The sequence below is a fragment of the Chelonia mydas genome, chromosome 4 (genome assembly GCF_015237465.2).
Source record: "Chelonia mydas isolate rCheMyd1 chromosome 4, rCheMyd1.pri.v2, whole genome shotgun sequence".
Taxonomy (NCBI): Eukaryota; Metazoa; Chordata; order Testudines; family Cheloniidae; genus Chelonia; species Chelonia mydas.
The window spans coordinates 34,267,089-34,291,008 of NC_057852.1; the positions used below are offsets into that span (position 1 = coordinate 34,267,089).

Here is a 23,920-nt window from a genome sequence, read left to right on the forward strand (position 1 = left end):
TAAACTCAGGGTGCTAGTACAGTAATAGATTAAAGTTTGGCATGCAGTGTTCAGGGTACTATAAATTTAAATACACATTTTATTTAAAGATGTTGTTTTCCCATATTCAAAGATTGTGTGAAAATATTTGACCAAGCAATGAAGACTTCCAAATTTCTAAAAGGATATTTAAAATAATGCAGAATAAATTTATCAGGTAAAAGATTTGGCAACCTGAGTTTACTATTCTTGATAAAGTAAAAGGCAGAAAGATCAGTGGTTTTGGTTTGTTTGGTTTTTTGATTGATGGTAGGTCTCTTGGATGGTGAACTGACTATAGTTATTGTGTAAATTAGAGAGATAATAAATGGAACCCCATGCTGTCATTTTTCTAACTACAGCAGTTCTTTAAAGTTAAGTGAAGAGAAGGTATTGATCTAGTAAGGAAGAACCCAAACACAGCAGTGCTGCTTAGATGTTTATTTCCTCCCCTAAAATTAAAGGCAAAATATCACACATGCTTGGAGCCTAGTGAAACACACACTGCACATTTTAATGTGTTGTAAGTGTTACATATTTTTTAAGATACAGAAAAATTACAAACATACCGTAGCTGCACTCCCTATAAATTAATCTCAGTGCAAGAAAAAAACAGCTTTTATAGTCTAATGCAGTTTTTAAAGTTTTGTGAAAAAAGTTACAAAATGCTATAATGCAGTTAGAAAGTAGACAAGGTCATCATTCAAGTGCAAGTCAGAACATTTTAAAAAAATGGTTAAAAAGTGCTTTCTCTCTTAGGACTTATATGACCCTTATTACCACGGGATCTGAGCACCTTGCAATTTTTATTACACAGAAATCAATGTTACAATTATTTCTCCCAAAATTCCCTGAGATTGCTGTTGCTGCAATGCTGATTTATTAGAACAAAGCAATAATTTCTAATATAGAAAGGTTTTTAAAAAGTATTTAAATTATGGTTCCTGAAATTTGATCCCAGCATTTTTGTAAATAGTCCTGTTGAGGAAAATGCATGATGTGAATAACTGTGTAATTCTCTAGCTACGTTGAAAATCATGTTATAAACTACTGAACAAGAGAACAACCCTTCACTCAGTGATCTAGACTACAAGATTAAGTGATGAAGATATTTTCCATTTTTTGGAGTGAATCTGAATAAGATGCCATTCTCAGATGGGCATATCTACTTTGATTTTTGATGGAAGTGCAATTTTTTAGTCAGCATTGAGGCAAAACAAGGAATCTGCTTCTTTCCTATTGCATTAATGTCTCTGCAGATATCCACTTTGCGATGAGATACTTTCCTGTTAACCAGAGTGAGAAGTTCTGTGAACTCCAAGGAAGAACCATACTTTCTTATCATCTCACACAAGTCTTGAATATACCAGGTGCCATTTAGAGTTTCACGATGAGAATAGTAACCTATTGGGAAATAAGAGCATAGGACTCCATTTAACCTTAAATGAAGACTAGAAGCCACAGTTAATAACTTACAATATCACAATTTACTTCTTGCCAGTCATGTTCATGGACTGCAGATAAGTTTTAGATATACGTCTCTGCACTATTTATGCTGTCTTGGGTACTCAGATGTTAGAGATAAGAACAGTACTTTGGCAAGTTTGCATAATCAAATTTAACCTGGGATTAATAAGTACGGCCACACTGAGTCTGACCAATGGTCGATCTAGCCCAGTATCTTGTCTTCCAATAGTTGCCACTGCCAGATGCTTCACAGGGAATGAACAAAACATGGCAAGTTAGTGATCGATACCATCGTCCCCTCCCAGGTTCTTGCAATTAAAGGCTTAGAACACCCAGAGCATGGGGTTGCATCCCTGATCATCTTGGCTAATAGCCATTGATGGATCTACTCTCCGTGAACTTATTTAATTCTTTTTTGAACATATTATAGTTTTGGCTTTCACACCACCCCCTGGCAACGAGTTCCACAGGTTGACTGTGTGTTGTGTGAAGTAGTACTTCCTTTTGTTTGTTTTAAACCTGCTGCCTCTTAATTTCATCAGGTGAGCCCCATGGTTCTTGTGTCATGTGAACAGATAAACAATACTTTTTCTCCGTACCATTGTGATTTTATAGACCTCTATCATAGCCCCCTTATTGTCTCTTTTCCAAGTTGAAAAGTCCCAGTCTTTTAATCTCTCCTCATAACTTATAATGGGTGCAACTCCATTTCTGACAACGGAGTTGCATGTTAGTGATTAATTTTGCCATTTGACTTTATACAATATTTTGCAAAAAGATTTTGTATTAATATTTGTATACCTTTCCAACATCAGGTAATGTTAAGTTGAATGCAATATTGATTCAGTAGCAGAAACAGTTCTGTAAATTCACCCACTGGTGAATTACAGGAGAGTCTTCAGGATTGGGAATGAGATGGTTTGGGAAGGGCACCCACCTGTGTGAGGAGGTTTAAGAAATCACATCCAAATGACATGAGACTAGAAGTGCAGAAGAATATTTCCTCCTGACAGGTAGCTCAGTGATAGGGATGTGATCAGTATGCTTTGAGGTGCAAAGTCATCTAAAAATTGCAAGTTAGATGGCATATTTTCATTTATTCTTAAGTCTTTACCCATGTGCAGGAGACACCACTACTAATGCAGACATGCAAAGTGGCGAGTTTAAGGAACTTGAATTCTTGTTTTGATTGTGTGACGAAGAAACTCTGCAAGCCTACTATATTTAGTAAAACAGGAGTTAGATGCTAGAAACTTAAGTGCAAAGTAACAACATACCTTCTGCAACCGAGTAGCACATCAGAAAGTCTGCACCAGCAGGTAAAGTATATATAGCCGCAGCATCCACTTCAGTTTCGTTGACCTTGGACTGGTCTACAATACTGTCCACTGCATCCGGAACAATGACTGGGTCATCGTGTTTATCCCCTCTACATGCCTAGCAGGAGAAAAAGCTGCTGAATCCTCTCATCTGCCAAGTACAGTTAGCCCTCACCGAACAAAATTCTAAAAGCAGAAGTGCTTCCTGTTTGTTTAGATGGTCTTAATTTATGTAACTAAGTTCAGAAAGAACTACCTTTTGTCCTACTTGTACGTCCCCGAGGCTTTCATTGGTAGAGCAAGCTGTTTAATAGTGCCGGGCACCAACTTAGAAATATCAAAGCATAGCAGACCCCATACTGACCTATTCTCTACTTTTGGAAGGAGAAGAGGGAGTAGCCTTACAGATCAGTTCAAGGAGGGTGTTGTGTGTGTAAGTAGCAGCTTGAAAAGAAGTATGGGAATACCCTTGTGAGAGACGCAGGTGCATGAGGCTGGCATTGTCAGTGAAGCAGAGTGGGGGACTCAATAAGATGCAAGTTTCAAGAGGTTCAGTACTACTTTGACTAATGACTTGGTTTGCATTGTAAATTAAAGCAAGGGTGGAACTGATTTTAGGTTATGTCTCTAGTTTTTGTTTTATGCGTGAGTCTACATTAGTAGGAGTCCCTAAATAATTAATTTTCCAGTTGAGATACTAAACTTCTCCCCTGCTTGCTGCTCTTACTTCTATAAAATCCAAAGTGGATTTACTCTCAGTATAAGATGCTGGATTAACAGCAGGTTTAATTCTGCAGGGACTCTGTGTCTGAATGAGGTTTCACCCCTAGAGGAGAGGAGCTATAAAGTGATTCATCCAGGGGATGGCAGCTTTAAATTGCGGCCAGGTCTGCACAGGATTGTTGCAAATGGAGGCCACTCGTTTCCTGAAGGCTCTGGCCACTGTCACTCATCTTGAGTTATGTGGCCAATTTGAGACCCCACTGGAGCAAGAAAGAATTCCTTTGTTGAAAGGCCAGGAGAGGCCAACATAGTGCAGGACTAATCAAGCTCCAAATACAGGGTTTTTTTTTTTTTCACAAAAATGTTAAGCACAGGTCATGCAGTACAAACTCCCCACAGCATCAGGCCAAGGGACCTCATCCTTGACTGGGAGGGAACCATCTGATGGGGCAAAGATGTAGTTCATGGAATTTGCCCATACAGTCTTTAGCCTTCCTAAGTCTGGCATGTAGGTACCAGTTGTGGTCACCTAAAAATATGAGCTGAGGCCACTGACTCTCTTCCCCCCAAAAATGATGGCAATGGTGTGTCTGCTGCTGGACAATTGTTGGCCATCTATCCTACACGGTCTTGATTTGAGCTGGCTTTCATGTATCAGTATAATTTTACCATTGTGACTCATTGGCAGCTTCATTACACAATTATTTCCTGTTTTAGTTAGCATAGCAAAAAATCCAATTTAACTGATACTCAAATGCTTTTGTACATTGGCTAAGATTTTCCAACCCAGGCTACATAATTGTAACCCACAGACTACTTGATGCCAACTGGCAGAGGGCATAGAGAGACAGGGATCCCCTGGGTTCACTTTAAGATGTCACGTAGGGTCTCTGATTAAAGCTGTGTCACACTGGATGTCAGTCATTGCAAGATGTGTTTTTTATACATAAATATGTATATTATAATGCTGAAAAATATGTTTTTAGGCCTTATAGCTAAAAGCAGCATGTCTTGAAACAAGTGGCTCCTGTCTGGAGAAGTTTTTCTCCTTGGTGGACCATTGTGTGTTTTACAATAAAAGTCTATTAGTATATTGAGTTAAATGCTAATGAAGAGCTTGAAGAGAATTCAGAAGAGGTGAAGATCAAAGTTCTCATCTGGTATATCTGGGAGTGCAGAGAGAGACCCTAGCATCCTTCAATACATGAAGACAAGCTGCAGTCTTGATCTTATGAAAGTGGGATTTCAGCCAGCTTGGTTGAAAAACGCTGGGAAAAGGCACTGGGGTAAGCTATCATGTAGAAGACCGGGAAATGTCCAATGAGTTACGTTTAGGCTCGACGAAGTGTGTTATGACTGTTTCATATGTAACCATTTATTTTCAATAGTCTTAATTTCTATTATTTGAATCTCTGTTCTTTGATGATGAACTTATTCTTCTTTTCACTTTAAACATTTCTAACTGCTGTGTGTTAAGCAGAGTGGTGATCCTAGTTGACCTGAGTAAGCTGCTTTGGGAGTAGCGAATCTGAGTAGCATGCAGTGGAATGGGCTGAGCACTCCAGAGGGATGCTCAGAGGACTATAGAGTTGGAATGTGCCTATCATTAACCTGCAGAGAGAGAGAGAGAGAGTTATGACTTTGGAGGCCTGAGAGGTAGTGCGTGTGTTGCCAAAGGCTGATGGAGACAAGAAGCTGATCCACAGACAAGACTTCCTCTCACTAAGGGCAGGTAGTAGCAAGCTGCCTCTTGGAAGTGTCATAATAACTACCGCCTTTTCCACATGAGGAGAAGTTATCACAAAAAAAAACTGTCCTCTGTACCACTGGGGAAAAAAGTACAAATTCAAGAACAAAGATCTTACCTGAATTATAAATATTTTAGGCTTTCCTACTAGACTCGGGCAGTTGTCTCCTCTGAACATGTTTGTCACTGTCTGAACTTTTATTTTAGCATCATAGGCGTAAACGTGATTATCTTCACCATGGCTCAGGAACACACACACAAAGCAGTCAGCATCACTGTGGTTGTCCATTGACACTAAAATAGTGGAACTGTGTTTAGATGATTATGCAAGCTTACAGTATTTATTAAACACCCCACCATTAGTCCACTCAAGACCACATTTAGCCATTTAATCTCAAATCAGTCCTATTTGAGATATGTTGAGCCAGAGTCTCAGCTGCTGTAAATCAGCATAGCTCTGCTGAAGTCTGGAACTACACTGATCCATACAAGCTGAGGCTCCAGTCTACTGGAATTTAGAGAGATGCTTAGTAAACACTACTTCTGTTGGTCATAGATGCATCTTGGGAATTCCAACGCTTGCAATATAATACAACTGAAGATACCACTGGTATAAAATTACATATTTTCTGTTCCTTAGTCTTTTTATGTTATGGGACTTCATCACAGAAGGGAAACAATTCAGGTTACAGTGAACTTGTCTTAAGAACGTATTTCTCTATCACTGTTATCTAGAACTTCTCCTGCAAGCAGACTAAGACATACCCACTACATGGTCTCCTACCTTCATAAATGTTCCGCATAACCTCTTCTGCTTTAAGGTCATCAAAGCATCTGACTTCAAATCCAAGCTCTGTCAAACTATCATTAAACACACATGTTTTAATAAGTATCCTTTTTGAGTTATGCTAAAAATGTCACCACTTTTGTTGCTCCCTTTAGAACTTTGTACCTTTTCCTTGAGAGAATAGATATTCATGTTAGTTTATGTAATGGTACCCAAACCTGATCCCCAGGGGTGTCTTAAAGATGCACAGGACAAAAAAAAAAAAGTCATTTATAAAGTGAAGGCATTCTCATGAAATAGGAATTCTGTTAAGAGCAACAGAAAACAGAAATAATGGAGGTACTCCCTCAGGGACCTGTCTGAAAACCAACCAATATGCGAAATAAAGTAGAACTTCCATTTTTGCCAAAATGCAATTTCATTTTCAGGCAACTATGAGCCAAATTGGACAATTTTGGACTTTTTTTTTGAAGGGTTATAATACTATCAAATCAGAAATTTAATATAAACAGAATATAAAAACTTAATCATGCCCTGAAATATGCTGATGCTGGGCTATGCCACCTCCCTGTATTAAGCTTTTGGTTCGGTTAATACGTGCAGCCACTTCCCTTGTGAGCTCTGTGCTAATCTACTACACTTGTAACTGGTTACTTTATAAACATCAGGTCAATGCTAGCCTAGCCTGGGTGCTTTATCTATTTTTACTCATTTCCTCAATCCATGATGTGCTGTTGTTGCATAGTTCCATAGGCTAAAACAAAATTCATTATGGAACTGCATTTCTTGTGAATGGAATAGTGGGTTTGCTATCACTTCTTTTGAGGGACATGTGTTTCTAATTACTATATCTAATAATGTATGCAGTGTAGCTAAAGTTGTGTCAGTCCCAGGATATTAGAGAGACGATGAGGTAATATTTTTTTATTGGACCAACTTCTATTTAGTGAGAGAGACAAGCTTTCAAGCCACACAGAGCTTTTCTTCAAGTCTGGGGATGACCTGAAGAAGCGCTCTGTGTGGCTTGAAAGCTTGTCTCTCTCACTAAATAGAAGTTGGTCCAATCAAAAACATTACGCCTCAACTACCATGTCTCTCTATATCTAATATTGTCAGCGACGGCAGTCTGAAATTTGTTGGTACTCCACAGCGGACGACAACTAGTGCTAGGAGACATGGGTGTTTTCTGTAAGTCACATATCCCTTCCTCTTTGCATATCTAAATTGTTGTAAAATAGCATGTGGCTAAGCTTAGACTATACTGGCTCCTTGAGTTAGCCACATAAACATACGGATGTACAGCTCAGTTGTGCCTGGAACAGAGCTGTCCTGCTTCCCAAAAGCTGCTTTTTTGGTAACTACCAGTTGCCTATTTTGCATCTGCGAGCAGCTAGAACTACGTGCACTTGCTAGGTGAATAGGAATAAAGGCTTCTTAACTTCCTTCACTTTTCAGTCGGTTTCTGAAATTGTATCATACAGCACATCTGTTTACCCTACAAACCTGACCTTGAACTACTCTGCTATTGGACGGCATAAGTTATTAAACAGATTTGAACTTCACATCACTTACTCAAACTGGTTACTGGTTTAGTGAATCACAGGAAGTGCAAGATGTGAATCAACAAAAGTCAATTTATCTCCTACCATAAGCAGCACAATTATAAGAATCTCATGTTTAGAACTTCTATCTCAACAGTAGACACTTGCGTCCAACCATCACTTGGCTTGAATGCATTAGGAATATAGATGAACTAATGTTGCCAAACAATATTAAATGGGCACAATCAGCTTGAAATCTAGTCAATTACAAAAAATGAGTTGAAAGTAATTTCAGGTACTCTACCTTTCCCCCGGCACTTCCTACCGGTTTGTGACGTTACAATCAAGTTTATCTTTTTTCTATATTAACCAATGAAAATATTTGTGTTCTATTTTCCCCCTCATGATATTGAGACTGAAAAATACATTGTTTGCTTAGTTACACAATACTAAAAAGCCTTTAAAAATTAAGATCACCACTTAGACTGCTGAGGTACAGGCAGCCATCAGGGGAAGGGTAAGGAAGACTATTTTCACAGGGCCTGATCCTGTCCCCATTGAAATCAATGGGAGTTCTGCCTATTATTTCAAAGGGAGCAGAAGCAAGCATTTAACTCTTTTTATCATGGGGTACTGTGCAAAATCTTTCAGTCACAATTATGTCAATGAAATCAGTTATTTTACAGCTGCTTATATAACCTTCATGAAAAATCACTTTGAATTGCATATTTTTATTTAACTTATCTAAAAATAGCATCCTTCTGTAAAGCAGCCAAATATCATCTTACCTGCGTTTCAGATTGTCTCTGTCTGCAAGTGTGCCACGTCTATCTGGCAGTGTTAAGTGCCAGAAAAACTGCTCCTGATTGAAGATTAAAGCAACCCCTCTTCGCCTGTGGTTCATTTTGTATTGTGCTTCTGGATCAAATGGTTGGCTGTTACAAAGAGAGAACATGCCTTTCAATTAACAAATAAATAATTATTAGTTCACCTACGTATGTTCAGAGGCCAAGATTTTCAAGAGTGACGAGAGATGTTGGGTACCCAAAGCCCTAGTCACATTTGAAAACCTGGGGCACATTAAATGAGTCATTCAAAAATCTCATTAAAGAACTGGCTGCAGTAGATAAAGGCCAGTAAGTTCTGAGTTTAAAAAGCTGTTTCTGTAACTTTAATTGTTTGCTTGGATTATCTGTTGAATTCCAGGACAGACGACTGCCAGTGCAATAACTAGGCACATTATGATAAATTAAAGTGGAGTCTGGACTCAGTACTGATTCTCTATGTTTCACAGTTGAGCCAGACTTCTTATTTTAAAAGTTATAGAGCAGACACCTTTCGATAATGTAAGTGTGCACTAGTTGGAATTTTGTTTGAAGTTACTGTTTACTGAATCACATGGAACATGAACATGGCAGTTTTAAACAGTCACATAACTTTCTGAAGACAATATTGCGATGTAAGTTTCTTATGCTGGTGGGACAGAGCGAGATTTTTGTCCATGCTCACCCAAGACAAATAACTCAAGCAAGATGAAATCAAAATGTCCTTAATACCAGTGACAAAGTTACAAGTCTGTAATATTCAGCATTTCTGCTCTTAGAATCACCGTGCTCAGTAGTCAAAAATCAGGACGGGGAAAAAAGGTAGAGAAAGATGGGGCATTTTTCTTCCCCTTAATTATTCAACCTACACCAGTAGGAAAATTGTGTCGGGTATAACCAGCGATAGTCTCCAAATCACTTGAGCAGCAACGGTGTGGACTTCTAAAAGATAAATTTACACACTAGGCCACAGTTTAAAAATAAATGAATATCAGCCATAAATATTTGGTGCATACAACTTATCTGAATCTACTGAAGAAAGAAATTATCTTATGGAATGAAACAGTGATTCCTGTCTAACTTGAGATGCATACTAAAAAGCAATTTCCAAACACCCACTAGGAAGCATATGCAATGTTTTAAACAATTTCTCCCATGAAATCAGGACAAAAGTAAACATTCCACCTGAGAAGACCTGAAACCAAATACTTACCTGTCAAAAATAGCTAGCATGACTAGAGCCAGTTGTAGGGCAGTGTGACCCGACCTGGGCTATCACACTTGGCACCCTAGGACTGACCATGCGTGTTTTCAGTAAACAAAGACATAGCTGGAGGCTGCTTCTCAGCCGCTATTCCCTATATTGCTGCCTCTATGTACCAGAAGGAGCAACTTTCTCTCACACTTTGTCCCCACCGTTTGTAGTATATGTATTTGTAATATGTCAAATATTGTATGTGCATTTGTCTAACTAGTCCATAATCCATATATGTATAAATATATATATGTGCTAATTGTTCTGATAAGCAGAACAAACTTGCAGTGAAATGCTGTGGACTGCTCTAAACATATAACCAGGGCAATTTGGGTCCTGGATCTTATCTAACAGGAAAAAAGATTATGAGGAGAAAAGTTAATTGATGGGTGGGCTAATGGTTGGAGAAGGGGTGTTGAATGAAGTCTGTGAAAATGGCTGGTATGAGGACATATGGAATTCTTGCATGTCATCTCAATAGCTGTAGAACTGGCTCTGGGCATAGTTTCCCCTGTATTTCTTCTTTATTAATCACTTACACACTGCCCCCATGAATGGTACGACCTTCCTGAGCTCATCTGCAAAGTCTCTACCCTGTCCACATTTAAGTCCCTCTGAAAGACCCACTTCTGCTGTAGTGTTTATAGTAAATCAAGTTGATTCATAAAAAAGCAACAACTTTGTTTATAGATTCAGGCTTTAAGGCCAGAAAGGACCATCATGATAATCTAGTCTGACCTCCTGCACATCGCAGACCCCAGAATCTCATCCACACACTCATGTAGTAAGCCCATAACCTCTGGCTGAGTTACTCAAATTTTGATTTAAAGACTTCAAGTTACAGCAAATCCACCATTTATTCTAGTTCAAACCAGACCCCAAATATGATGATCAGTTAGACCCTGACCATGTGGGCAAGACCCACCAGACACACACTTTGGAAAGAATTATCTGTAGTAACTCAGAGTTCTTCCCCTCTAATGTCCTATCTCTGGCCATTGGAGATATTGACTAATAGCAGTCATGGAAGGGCCACATGCCATTTGTGCACAATCTTATCATACTATCAACTCCATAAACTTATTAAGCTGTCTTGAAACAAGTTATGTTTCTTGCCCCCCCACTACTCTCCTTGGAAGGCTGTTCCAGCACCGAATTTTTCTAATGGTTAGAAGTGGTCACTTCTATCTTTAGCTTGTAGTATCCTCAGAGCAGAGACCTGCCCCCCCTCCCAGCTGCGACATGTCTGGAAAGGGCTTAACATAGAGTGGACATTAATATAATATAAATTTTGTTCCTTTATTGTATGTATTTTTCAGACAATTTGTTTCCCTGCATGTGCAATATGTGCCTGTTGTTCACATATTGTATTTTTTAGTTCCCTTTCCTCCTCCATAAAGTTATATCTGGAATGTACCTTTTACTTTAATCCTTTTAAAATACAAATACTCTATTTAAAAAAATTAATGCACTAACCTAATTTCAAATGACTGCTCAATTCCAAAAGAATTGTGTTGTGGTGACATCCACGCAGTTCCATACTGGTTGTGTCTCCTATCCCTGTTACACTTGACATGCATCACCTGTTTTTCATGGGCTGGGGGCAGAGCCACCTCTAGAAACAAAGAGACCTTCCAAAACAGGTAATGGGGGAAGTGGCAGCAGTGGGGTGAGTGGGTGTGTGTGTGTTCGCACACATGCATATTAAGAGCTGGGTGTAATTTTTCAGCTGAAACTTTTTTCACTGAAAAAATGCAGCTTTGGATTGACCAAAATATTTTGGCAAATTAATGCTGACTTCGTGAACTGCTTCAGTTGAAAAAAAATGTGGAAATGTAGAAATGGTTCATTTTGACATTTACAAAACGTTTTGATTCTTCAGCTAGATTCAGAAGGGGAATTAGAGGCCTAACTCCAACATTTAGGCACCACTCACAGCACTGACAAGGAGCTAGTCCCTTTATGCCCAATAGCCAGGCAACTCACATGGGATGTGGGAGACCAGGCCTGAATGCCCCCTGCTTTGAACACAGGTCTCCCCATTCCCAAGAGAGTGCCCTAACCAGCTGGCTACTGGATATTCTGAAGTAGGCTCCCTCAGTCACTCTTGTTGAAGCTGTTCCACTTTGCATAAATAAATATTTATTGGGCTAGAGAGAGGTGGTGAATGCCCTACCAGACTAGAGAGTCATTATCATTCTCTCTGTCCCAGTGACTATACCTATTTATACAAAGCGGAAGGGCTTCAACAGGAGAGCTTGAGAGAGACCCCCACCAGAATATCCCATAGCTCAGTCGTAAGAGCACTTTCCTGAGAGGTGGGAGATTCCTGTTCAATTTTTTTCTCCTCCACCCTCTCAAGGCAGAGAGGGTGGAATTAAACCTGGGTCTCCCACATCCTGAGCGAGTGCTCTAACCAGTCACTGGGCTGAACATTGTAAGAGTAGCAGCACCACCTCCTCATCCTCCAGCTGGATTTTAAGCGGGGCCTGATCTGGTAGGCATGCTCTGAGTATTTCTACTACGTTGACCCCACCAGCAAGAGAGGTTGGGGAATGACTGTCTTCCCCTGGTTGGAGGATCATGCTGGTTCTTTGGCATCTGGATGCCTGGAATAAGGCAGCAGTGCGCACGCTCAGAGACAGAAACGTACTGCACCAACAGACCTTTACAGCAAAAGTTAGGCACCAAGTAAATTTAGGTGCCTACAAGGTTAGGCAGCAGCTGAGCAGGGGGTTTGTGGATCACAGTAGCACCTCAACCAGGAACTTGGGCACCTAAATCCCTTTGTGGATCTGGGCCCTAAACACACCCCTTTCCTCTGCATTTCACTCCTGGCTAGCTTAGGTAGCTCCTAAATCAGCTTGCTGGCTCCAGTGGATCCCATTCTTAGGAATCTAACTCTCCCCATGCATTGTGTGGGAAATCCGGGTACCTAACTTCGGACCATGAATTCTACTCGATAGCAGGTTGCCAAGGAGGTTAGTGTTGCAATGCCTATGTTCACTTCATGAATCTAGCCCAGGGGTCGGCAACCTTTGAGAAGTGGCATGCCAAGTCTTCATTAATTTAAGCTTTTGCGTGCCAGTAATTTTACATTTACAGGGGCTCCCCAATGGAACCCCAGACTGGCAGTGGGCTGGCAGGGGGCCGGCCACTGGAACCTCAGACCAGCAGTGAGGTGAGCGGGGGCGGTGGCTGGTATCCCAGGCTGGCAGCAGCCTGAGCGGGGCTGATGGCCGGGACCCTGGCTGGCAAGGGGCTGGTGGCCGGAACCCCAGACCATCAGTGGGCTGAGTGGGGTGGTGGACAGAACCCCAGACCGGCAGCGGGTGAGCCGCTGCCGGTCTGGGGTTCCGCCGGCTCCTGCCAGCCGGGGTCCCGGCCCCCGGCCCCACTCAGCCTGCTGCCAGCTGGGGGTTCTGTTCACCCAGGCCGGCAGCGGGCTGAGTGGGGCTGGGGGCCGGGACCCTGGTTGGCAAGGGACCAGAACTCCAGACCGTCAGCGGGCTGAGCAGGGTGGCGGACAGAACCCCAGACCAGCAGCGGCTCACCCGCTGCCGGTCTGGGGTTCCGCTGGCTCCTGCCAGCTGGGGTGCCGGCCACTAGCCCCACTCAGCCTGCTGCCAGCCGGGGGTTCTGTTCACCCAGGCCGGCAGCGGGCTGAGTGGGGCCGGGGGCCGGGACTCTGGCTGGCAGCAGCGTGCCAGTAAAAATCAAGGGGCCGGTGGCCAGAACTCCAGACTGTCAGCGGGCTGAGCAGTGCCGGCGGCGGGCTGAGCGGCTCAGCCAGCCGCTGGTCTGGGGTTCTGTCCGGTGGCTCCTCCCAGCCGGGGTCCCGGTCACCGGCCCCGCTCAGCCCACTGCTGGCCTGGGGTTCCATTCACCCAGGCAGGCAGCGGGCTGAGTGGGGCTGGCGGCCGGGACCCCAGCGGGCAGCAGTGTGCCAGTAAAAATCGGCTCGCGTGCCGCCTTTGGCACGCATGCCGTAGGTTGCCAGCCCCAATCTTGCCCACGTCTCCTTCCTAGTGTATGTATTTGTTCACTGTCGAGCACTGAGGAACTCTGATTCTTACTAGGGCCTCTGGATGGTGCCATAATAAAATAATAATGAAAACTACTACTTCAGTGATATCTAGGAGTTTGATACACATGTTCTGTAATGTTACGGGGCCTTCTTGGGTACTCAGCTTGGGCTCTTACCAAAGATTTAAAAAACCCCAAGTCATAAATGTTTTGAGTTTCACATTCACATCTCTCTCTCTCTTCCATTACCATCTTTAGTCATTTTGATTAAAATATAGGCCTTTACCTTCTCTCAAGGGCATCTGTTTCTGTGACGTTTTGGTCTCCATCTATAATAAAAAGAGAGCCAAAGGGTATTTGAATTACTAACCCAGTTGTTAAAAGAAAATTTGATATCTTAGGCAGTGGGAGATTTTCAAATTTAAACTTAAATCAGGGCTTGAGTCATGCTACAACACCCCAGAATGCCATTCCAGCACTTTATTTGGTGGGGTTCCATTACTACCACGTATGAGTGATAGTTCTGGAAATCCATTCCAGCATTTCTTTTTTAAGGACTCATATGTAGAGCATGTGCAACAATCTGTAAAGTACACTTGATAACATAAACAAGGAGTTCATGCACAGGCCAGATAATTAGGCATGAAATCACCTGATTTGCATTAACGCTTATTGGGGTGCACAATCATATGGGTTTACTTTTGGAGGCCATTCTTAAACATGTGACCCTCAAAGACCATATTTTTAAAACTGCAAAAATGCAGATGCATAAATTGTATATCAGCAATCATGGACACTGCATATGCAAATGACAAGCTCTCCATCTGGTTATTTTAACACACAGCCTCTGTAATTTCATGCAAAAACTGTGCATGCTTTTGTATACACTATTTAATTTCTAGCACATAGTGGCACTTCTTTTAAATACATGATGCAATCAGCCTGAAACTAAGCATATTCTTTGAGGCTAGCTCAACAATTTAGTAAGTGATGTAGGTATTGGGACATCCAACTAGCAGAAAAATTCTAAAACATGCGAACAACTCACACCCTTTCTTCTACTAAAATGCATAGAATACGTACATCAGCCATGTTAGTACACCCAAAACTCCTACTGAAATTAACAACACTATTGAGTGTACAAGGAATACAGAGCTGGACCTACTGTTCTAAAGATGTTAAAGATAAAGCTGTCAACTATGTCCTGCTCCCATCTTCTCCCACCTATATGTTAGTGTCTCCATAGATCTGAAGATATCTCACAATCCATATTACCAAAAGTGTGACAGCCCACAATACTCTTTTTAACTTTGCCATTTTATGAAAGTAATACACTTTACTGTACCTTTGGTATTTAAAGCAGGCCCACTATCCATCTGGATTTGCCCTGCAATTGAAAACACCACACCAATGTCACTGTCATAACATACAATGTATCAGCTGCAAAAAAGAAAATGTGAGCACATTTTTATACTACACAACTCACACCCTTTGTTTCTGTAATAAATCAAATGAATGGAGTCATAACATTGAGCTATGACGGACCACATTTGTTAAATGTTGTGATTATTTTTTGCCCTTTGTGGCCCCATCAGTACCCTACCATTGAAATCAAGTCATGAAGGCCTTGTCTACATTAGCACTTCTCCTATTATTGGTCTCGCACAGGTATAGCTCCACTGGTGACAGCAATGGTGGAAATGCTAGTGTAGACCAGTTGCCAGTGTTTTTACCATCATGTTGTCTAACTGTCAAGGTTAGATGGAACAGTGTAGAAAACACCTGTAGCCTGTCTACACTAGCAAGTCCACTGCGGCTACCACCAGAAGAACTGCACCAAGGGTGCTAGACTAATGATGGGAGAAGTGCTGAAAAGTATTAGCATAGACACAGCTAAACTTAGCAGTAATGACATAGTTCAGAATCTTAAACAAAAGAACTTTTACAGAGAGTGTGTGTGTATGAGACTCACAATAGTTTTTGCCTGCAAACCTGGAGTTAAGGCTGATAAAGTATCACTTCAGCCAAAGTACACCCAACCCTTGAAAATATGATTGTTTCCCTTAAAAACTGTCTTTCCTTAGCTTGGAAATTCCAAGTTAAGTTTCCACTTAATTGCCAACCTCTCCCAAAAAACATACCTAAGTATGCAAATACATAGTTAAGGTCTCTGTGATCGGGGTATTGGGCCTATCTCAGTGTTGACAAGGAAAAGTTAACCTTCCTCTTTAGGAAGGGCCACCGCTACATGTGCATAATGATGGGATATGCAGAGTAGTGCAAGCTGTGGGGAATTAATGAATTCCAGAAAAGGGAAAGAAAGAATCAGGCATGGGGCTTGACACAAATAAGCTTCAAGGGAGAACAGCTGAGCCAAAGGAATTGTCTTATGCTGAAGTAAGCCATGTTGTGTGCTGAGTTTTATCTGACTGAGGTAAGATACCCTTTGTTTGCTGGGTCTCAGGCTAAAGAAAAATAAAGAGGACTTCTTGCTTGCTCTTAATTTCATTTCTGTTTAATCAGTTTCTAGTCATTTTTACTTTGAGTTTCACTTACTCAATTAGAAAAACTCTACAGTATTTGGACTGCAAACACTGCTGGGAACTGTTCATTTGGGTTGTTTTTTTTAAAGTTTCTAAATTTTTAATTAATGAAAATGTTCTGTTGGTCATAAGTCTTGTAAAGCTGGTATTTTTCAAAGGAACATCAGGGAGTTAGAGGGGTACGCAACTTCCATTGGATTCAGTGGGATCTGGGAACCTAAATTTCTGTTGGCTCCTTTGAAAATCCCATACTAAAAGTTTCTTTTTTACAATATCTAAAATTTGCGCCAAATGAAGTGACAATATACCTTTCAAAACTCACTGATACTCAAATCTGTGTATTCCTTATTGGTTAACTCTAAGTGAATCCTTGGATTCACTCATCAATGACTGCAATCACACAGTAATGGTATATTTACTGAGGCCTAGATTGTTTTCTCCTATGGGAATTGCTGGTGCTACCAAGTTGCTTGAAGTCCTAGTCACACCTAAGACCTGGTGGCATTCTCAAACGATCTCTTAAAGGGAACCAAGCCAGTAGATATTCTCAGAGAATGCCTCCCAGTTAGGGCCCTGCACAAAAGACAGCCAGGGACAAGCAGTGGTGGGGTATTTCTAGCTCAGTCTATCCCATGTCCCGGTGGTTAGGGCATGCATCTGGGATGTGGGAAGATCTTGTTTGCAAAGCAAGCAGGGAATTGAAAGGAGGAACTCAGGCCTCCTATATCACCAGGCCACAGAAACAGAGTGACTCTACAGCCTAGTGCTTCGGCCATCACTTGGGAAGTGGGAGAATCAGGTTCAAGGCCCTGCTCCAAAAAATATTTAAGGTATAACCGCTCCAAAGGAAAGACTGGGAGAGGAACACCCACCCCACAAATACCCAGGTGGCAAGATACCTACCTGGGATGTGCAGACCTCGATTCAAGTATTTGTGCCACATCAGACAGAGGATGGATTTGAACTTGGTTTTCCCACATCCTAGCTAAGTGCCCTAACCATGGGTCTACTGAGTAGATTAACAAGCATGTACTTTTGGATGTATTTTGTGCAGGGCCTGAACCAGTATGCATGCTCTGAGACCATCAACTGGATCAGTCCCCCCACTGGAAAGGTAGGGATAAGGGGGAATGGTTAGTTTGAGAATCTCACTGGGGCTTAAGAATGAGCTGTGGTGACATCAAGCCTCAAGCAGCTTTGCACATGTCTATTGCTGGAAACTTAGGCATTTAGGGGACTTTAGACAGTAACTACACAATGGTTTAGAGAACATTGGTGGTGCCTAAATATTGGATTTAGACCCATAAGTCTTTGTGAATCGAACCCTCTGACTTGCCTAAGGTCTGTGGCAGAATAGGGAATTAAACCCAGCTCCCTCAAATCACAGGTTAGCACCCTAACAACTAGACCATCTGTCTTCATACCTGAAACTGAATCAATAATAGTACTCAGTCCTTGCGCAAATCAGACCCCAAAAGAACACAGTTAGTGACCACCTATAAAAATATTAATTCTCTTCTACTGACCAAGTACATGGTCATTGGAAGAGCTAGAACTAAAACTTGTGATCTCCGAGTGCCCAACCCAATGCACCTTTCCCTAGGACAAAATACTGCTCCAAAGTTTTGTGTAGCTCCACGAATGACATTTCTTGCCAGTGAGAAATGATAACTTATTTCGTGTTATGGGTGCCCTGTAGCAGCGGGTAGGGCGTTATAGGAGTCTGTCCTCTTGCACCTCACAGAATCAGGAGATTGTGAGATGCAGGAGTGACTGGGAAACTTGGAGAAGCTAGTGATAACCAGCGGCAGACAGGGGGAATAGAACCCAGGGGGTTTTGGGGGTGAAGAGTGGAAGAGGCAGGAAAACCTGAGGCAGTTTCCTTCATTTTGTATCAGCTTCCCATTATCCTACCTTCTGCCTCTGACACACTTCATTCCTTTCCACTCACACACAAAAGGAAACTTCATAATAATGCTACAACTGCAAAATATCAGTAGTTAAAATAATCACTATTAGATATTATGTGGATAGTCAAAATGTTGTTCGAAAATAGAACGTAACCTAGGAACTCTATACACTATGGCCTCAATCCTTCAAGGAGCTCGGCAAAGATGCACCTCTGTGGAGCTCCTTGCAGGGAAGAGGCTAAGTAGGAACGTGTACCTAATGAAAGTAGTTTCAGTTAGTGAAGAAAAACAGATGACTGGCTTGAAGGGAACAATCTGGGATGTTATAGTTAATGATTCTTAACATGTGGGTGGTGACTGCTCAAGGGTATGAGTTGAATGCCAGAGGTTGTCTACTGCATCACAAGCTAACTATTCATCTGAAGCAGACTCACTTACAACATGGCCCTCCTCTAACACCAGGAATGCCTTTTCCCTCTTTCCTATGGGCATGGGCACGGGCACAGGCATAAATCAATGTGTCAGGAGCTGAGGAGATATCTGAGCCATTAGCAATTATCTCTGAAAAGTCATGGAAGATGGGAGACATTCCAGAAGACTGGAAAAGGGCAAATATAGTGCCCATCTATAAAAAGGGAAATAAGGGTAACCCAGGGAATTACAGACCAGTCAGCTTAATTTCTGTACCCGGAAAGATAATGGAGCAAATAATTAAGCAGTCAATTTGCAAACACCTAGAAGATAATAAGGTGATAAATAACAGTCAGCATGGATTTGTCAACAACAAATTGTGTAAACTAACCTGATAGCTTTCTTTGACAGAGTAACAAGCCTTGTGGATGGGGGGGAAGCAGTAGATGTGGTATATCTTGACTTTAGAAAGGCTTTTGATACTGTCTGGCATGACCTTCTCATAAACAAACTAGGGAAATACAACCTAGTTGAAGCTACTATAAGGTGGGTGCATAACTGGTTGGAAAATCGTTCCCAGAGAGTAATCGGTGGTTCACAGTCATGCTGGAAGGGCATAATGCGTAGGGTCCCGCAGGGATTGGTTCTGGGTCCGGATCTGTTCAATATCTTCATCAATGATTTAGATAAAGGCATAGAGAGTACACTTATAAAGTTTGCGGACGATACCAAGCTGGGAGAGGTTGCAAGTGCATTGGAGGATAGGATTAAAATTCAAAATGATCTGGACAAACTGTAGAAATGGTCTGAAGTAAATAGGATGAAATTCAATAAAAATAAATGCAAGGTACTCAACTTAGGAAGAAACAATCACACATACAAAATGGGAAATGACTGCCTAGGAAGGAGTACTGCAGAAAGCGATCTGGGGGTCATAGTGGATCACAAGCTAAATATGAGTCAACAGTGTAATGCTGTTGCAAAAAAAGCAAACATCAGTCTGGGATGTATTAACAGGAGTATTTTAAGCAAGACATGAGAAGTAATTCTTCCGCTCTACTCCACGCTGATTAGGCCTCAACTGGAGTATTGTGTCCAGTTCTGGGTGCCACATTTCAGGAAAGATGTGGACAAATTGGAGAAAGTCCAGAGAAGAGCAACAAAAATTATTAAAGGTACAAACATGACCTATGAGGGAAGGTTGAAAAAATTGGGTTTGTTTAGTCTGGAGAAGAGAAGACTGAGAGAGGACATGATAACAGTTTTCAAGTACATAAAAGGTTGTTACAAGGAGGAAGGAGAAAAATTGTTCTTCTTAACTTCTGAGGATAGGACAAGAAGCAATGGACTTAAATTGCAGCAAGGGTGGTTTAGGTTGGACATTAGGGAAAACGTCCTAACTGGAATAAATTGCCTAGGGAGGTTATGGAATCTCCATCACTGTGGATTTTTAAGAGAAGGTTGGACAAACACCTGTCAGGATGGTCTAGATAATACTTAGTCCTGCCTTGACTGCTGGGGACTGGACTAGATGTCCTCTCGAGATCCCTTCCAGTTCTATGATTCTATGAAATATTTGTAGCCTTATGACAGGGTTTGGTTGCTAGAGCACACAGCCAGCTGTGTATCCGCAGTAAGTGTACCTGCAATGGCAATAAGCAGGTTGCGTGGGTAGAGGGCAATGTATCGGACAGCATGGGAACAAATTTCAAAGTGGTAGCTACACCCTCTTTAATCTCATTCTGAAGCAGCTGCAGTGCCAATGCTGCCCTTTAGCCTATGCTACGGTATGCCACAGGGTGCACGGAGGACTAGGCAACCACCCCCCAATCCACCCAAACTTTGTTTTAAAAGGAGGGGTGCTCCTAAAATACATACAATGTTAAATAAAAAACCATCATTATTGTGTACCCACTCAGTTAGTTGCAAACTAAGGGCTTGTCTACGTGGGAAAGTTATTCTGGAATAAGATAAGGTGTGAATTAAAACAGATATAGTTATACTGGTATCATTCCCCAAGTGAACACTCTTAGGGTATATCTACACTATGGACCTTACAGCAGCACAGCTGTACCACTACAGCCGTGCCACTGTAAGGTCTCCCCTGTAGCCGCTCTTTGTTGGCAGCTGAGAGCTCTCCTGAGGGCATAATTAAACCACTCCCAACAAGCAGCGTTAACTATGTCGGCAGGAGAGTCTCTCCTGCCAACACAGCGCTGTCCACATCAGCACTTTTGCCTGTGAAACTTATGTCGGTTGGGGGTGTGTGGTTTTTTTACACCCCGATCAACAAAAGTTTTACCAGCAAAAGTGGTAGCATAAACAAAGCCTTACTGTGGTATAAGAGTGTCTTTTTTCAATTTAGTCTTTTTTTCGCTTCTTGGCTCTTTGAGCTAAGATCAGACGTTGCTCGGAAAGGTGGTTAAGCTAAACTGGAAAAGACACTCTTACACTGAAATAAGTTTGTCCACATGGGGTTATACAGCTGTAACAATGACATAACTGGTAAATATTTTGAAGTTTGAAGGGATTTTGTTTGATTGGGGTTTTTTGTTTGTTTGGGTGGCGGGGGTGGTTTGCAAACAATCTTTTTGTGCAGTCTACTACTAATACCAGTTCTCAAAAGATGGTTGGGGAAGAGGTCTGGGAGCATAGTCATTGCAGTGTTCTACTCCTTTTTAATTGATTTTTGGTTAATACTTATGCATGTGGTAAGCACTGTTTTACATGCACAGGGTACTATAGGAGATGCTATAAATTTTAAAAATAACACTGTTCTTTAGAAGAGAAATAAAATAACTTTTAAAAGCACGGTTAAATCACCTTTATAAATAACTACAGGTGTCATACTTTGCAAACCTGCTTTATATTAAGAAAACACTAGTTCGAGGGAGAGTGAACTACTGCCCATCCTATTAATTTAATGTGCAATGTATGCATGGGAAGAATTTACCTCTGGCTTCTTCGACCAATATCAATAAGTAGTGGATAGCAGGCATTTTATGCATCCTGTTCGAAACCCTGCCAACCAAAGGTGGCAGCTGTTTATGAATCACTGGTTTGCCTGGCACTGCAAGAATAGGTGCAGTGTAACCAGTGTTTAATTCGTGCCTGGGCTTGCCAGGGCTAAACCCTGGCACCCCTAGGCTTGGCAGTTCATAGCCCCAGCACCTCTCCCTTGCCACATCAGTTATGAAAGTAAAACAAAACTGCTTGAGCCCGGGGCACCTCTTTCATTACAGATTAAGCACTGAGTGTAGCAAAGAATAGCAGATCCCTGCCCTGAGGGGCTGCCACCCGCAGGCACAATAACCCACAGCAGGGCAGCGGCCGCCTTGGGGACCCTGGGCAGCAGCTGTGTGTGTTGCTGGGGAGGCAGGAGCCCCAGGCTGAGAGCCGGAGACAAAGGGCAGGCCGGGCTCCCGCCGCTCTCGCCTTTCACTTTCCCTTCTCAAGGGCAAGGAGACGTGGCCGACGGTCGCACGGCCCCCCTGGCCAGACACCCCCAGCTCTGCAGAGAGAGGCAGCACAGGGAGCCCCCTCCCCATGGGGGAACTATGGGGTTTAGGTTCCTTTTCCCCTGCCCGGGAGGGGGGAGACCCTCCCCCCAGCGCCCTCAGAGACGATGTCTCAGCCGCCCCCCCAACCGCAGAGCCCAGGGGAAACAGCGCAGCCCTGGCCCTCCCGCTGCCCCCGCAGGGCGCCGGCTCCGGCGCCGCACGCTCGCCTCTGGGTGCCCCGCAGGGCTCGGAGCCCGCGGGCCGGGCTTGCCTGCCCTACCGGGGTTGCCGCCGATGCGCTGCTGCTTGGAGCTCGCCATGGCCCCAGAGAAAGGCTCCAAGTGCGGCCCCCCAGCCGAAGCTTAGCAGACGCCGCAGCCTTGCCCGGCTCGTCGTCTTCCTCCGCCGCTTCCTGCACCACCCGCCCCCGGCCCGCCTCCCTCCTTCAGTGGCCGCCGCCCCTTCCCGCGCCAGGCAACCCCGGGCGGCTCCCGGCAGGCGGACGGGATCCCGGGGGGCGCGCCCCGGCCGGGCTCTCCCCAGCCCCTGGTGTGGTCAGCGGGGTTGTACAGTCCAGTCGGCTGTCCTCCTCCAGCTGGGTGGGGAGAAAACCAGCAATAATCCAACCAGGTCCTCCCTGCAGTAACTGGGGTTTTGGTTTTATATCATTGGCCAGAACCAAACCCCACCAGCAACTGGGGGATTTCAGGGGGCAGGAGCCAGCTGGAAATTTCAGACCTGGCCCCTATATTTTTAATTAGTGTACTGAACCGAGACCCCCTGGATCAGCCCTCTGACCCCATGCTGATCTGAGTGTCCCTAAATTCTGGATCAACTTTCCCTTACGGTTCTTGTTAACTGTCGGTCTCCTGCCAGTATTTAGCCTTAGATGGAGTTTACCACAGCTTTGGGCTGCATTCCCAAGCAACTGGACTCTAAGACCCAGTCCCAGCATGCTGGGGGCTGCTACCCGCCTCACACCGTCCATAGGCACCTCTTAAATTCAAGAGGGCATGAAACCATTAAGAGGTGCCCGTGGACGGTATGAGGCTGGTAGTGGCCCCTGCGAGTCGGGACCAGGTCTTCTTAGAGTCGGGTTGCATGGGAATGAAGCCCAACGCTGGTGGTAAACTCCATCTAAGCCTAAAGTCTGGCCCTTGCCTATGAAGCATTACACTTGGGGTCTCGAACATATGGCTTGGCATGCAAAATTGTGTCAATGGCAGCTTGGTCATTAGAACTGTGTAGGGACAATTGCGTACCTCACTGCTGCACAGTTTTAAAAATTAGGTCCTGAATGAGCCACCAAATAGTGTTGAGTGCAACAGCTGCCTTACTTAAAATCTGCACCTTAGGTCACTTGCAGGAAATCCCAGTGTAATGTGCACACCTAAGTATTTTGTCTTTTAAAATATCTTTTTTCGTTTAAAAATATGGAACTTGCTGTTCTGACCAAGTTATTCCCCTTGTGAACCCTTTCACTGGATTCCTGTTTCTTACTGCATCAAATTCAAGCTTCTTGTCTTTACTGTGAAGTCTTTTCTGTTATTCCCCATTTTATTCTCTCCTTCTTGGTCTCTTCTTATTGCTCCTGCCTTACTCTATCCGCTGTGCTTGTCCTGGTTTCAGACAATTGTCAGCTTCCTCCTTCCTCCAATTCCTCCTTACCACTCACATCTTTCAGGAAATTTTCCTATCCTGTTCTAACCTGCAATAATCTCTCCACAATGTCTTTTTTTTTTTCTTAACCTTAATTCCTGTGTTATGTCTGGTCTTTTTTCTTTATTTGCACTTCACAAAGTGTAATACTTTAGGGCAGGAAACGTGTCTCAATCTGTTGGTAGGCTGT

At 42.9% G+C, this 23,920-nt stretch overlaps 1 protein-coding gene across 1 annotated transcript; it reads right to left on the reverse strand.

Moving 5' to 3' along the window:
- Positions 1-444: 444 nt before the first annotated feature.
- Positions 445-22,513, reverse strand: CASP6 (caspase 6). Its single transcript, XM_037897044.2, has 8 exons — positions 22,352-22,513; positions 15,053-15,094; positions 13,994-14,036; positions 8,391-8,537; positions 6,059-6,135; positions 5,393-5,568; positions 2,763-2,922; positions 445-1,422 (listed from the first exon to the last, which is right to left on the reverse strand). The coding sequence occupies exons 1-8, from the start codon at positions 22,389-22,391 to the stop codon at positions 1,184-1,186; spliced, it is 924 nt and encodes a 307-aa protein (XP_037752972.1). The 5' UTR covers positions 22,392-22,513; the 3' UTR covers positions 445-1,183.
- Positions 22,514-23,920: the final 1,407 nt, after the last annotated feature.

Coding starts and splice junctions, on each gene's coding strand:
- CASP6 (XM_037897044.2), bottom strand. CDS start 22,391: ATGGCGAGCTCCAAGCAGCAGCGCATCGGCGGCAACCCCG. Junction 14,037..15,052: donor GCCTGCTTTAAATACCAAAG/GTACAGTAAAGT, acceptor TTTTTATTATAG/ATGGAGACCAAAACGTCACA. Junction 1,423..2,762: donor GTGCTACTCGGTTGCAGAAG/GTATGTTGTTAC, acceptor ATTTCCCAATAG/GTTACTATTCTCATCGTGAA.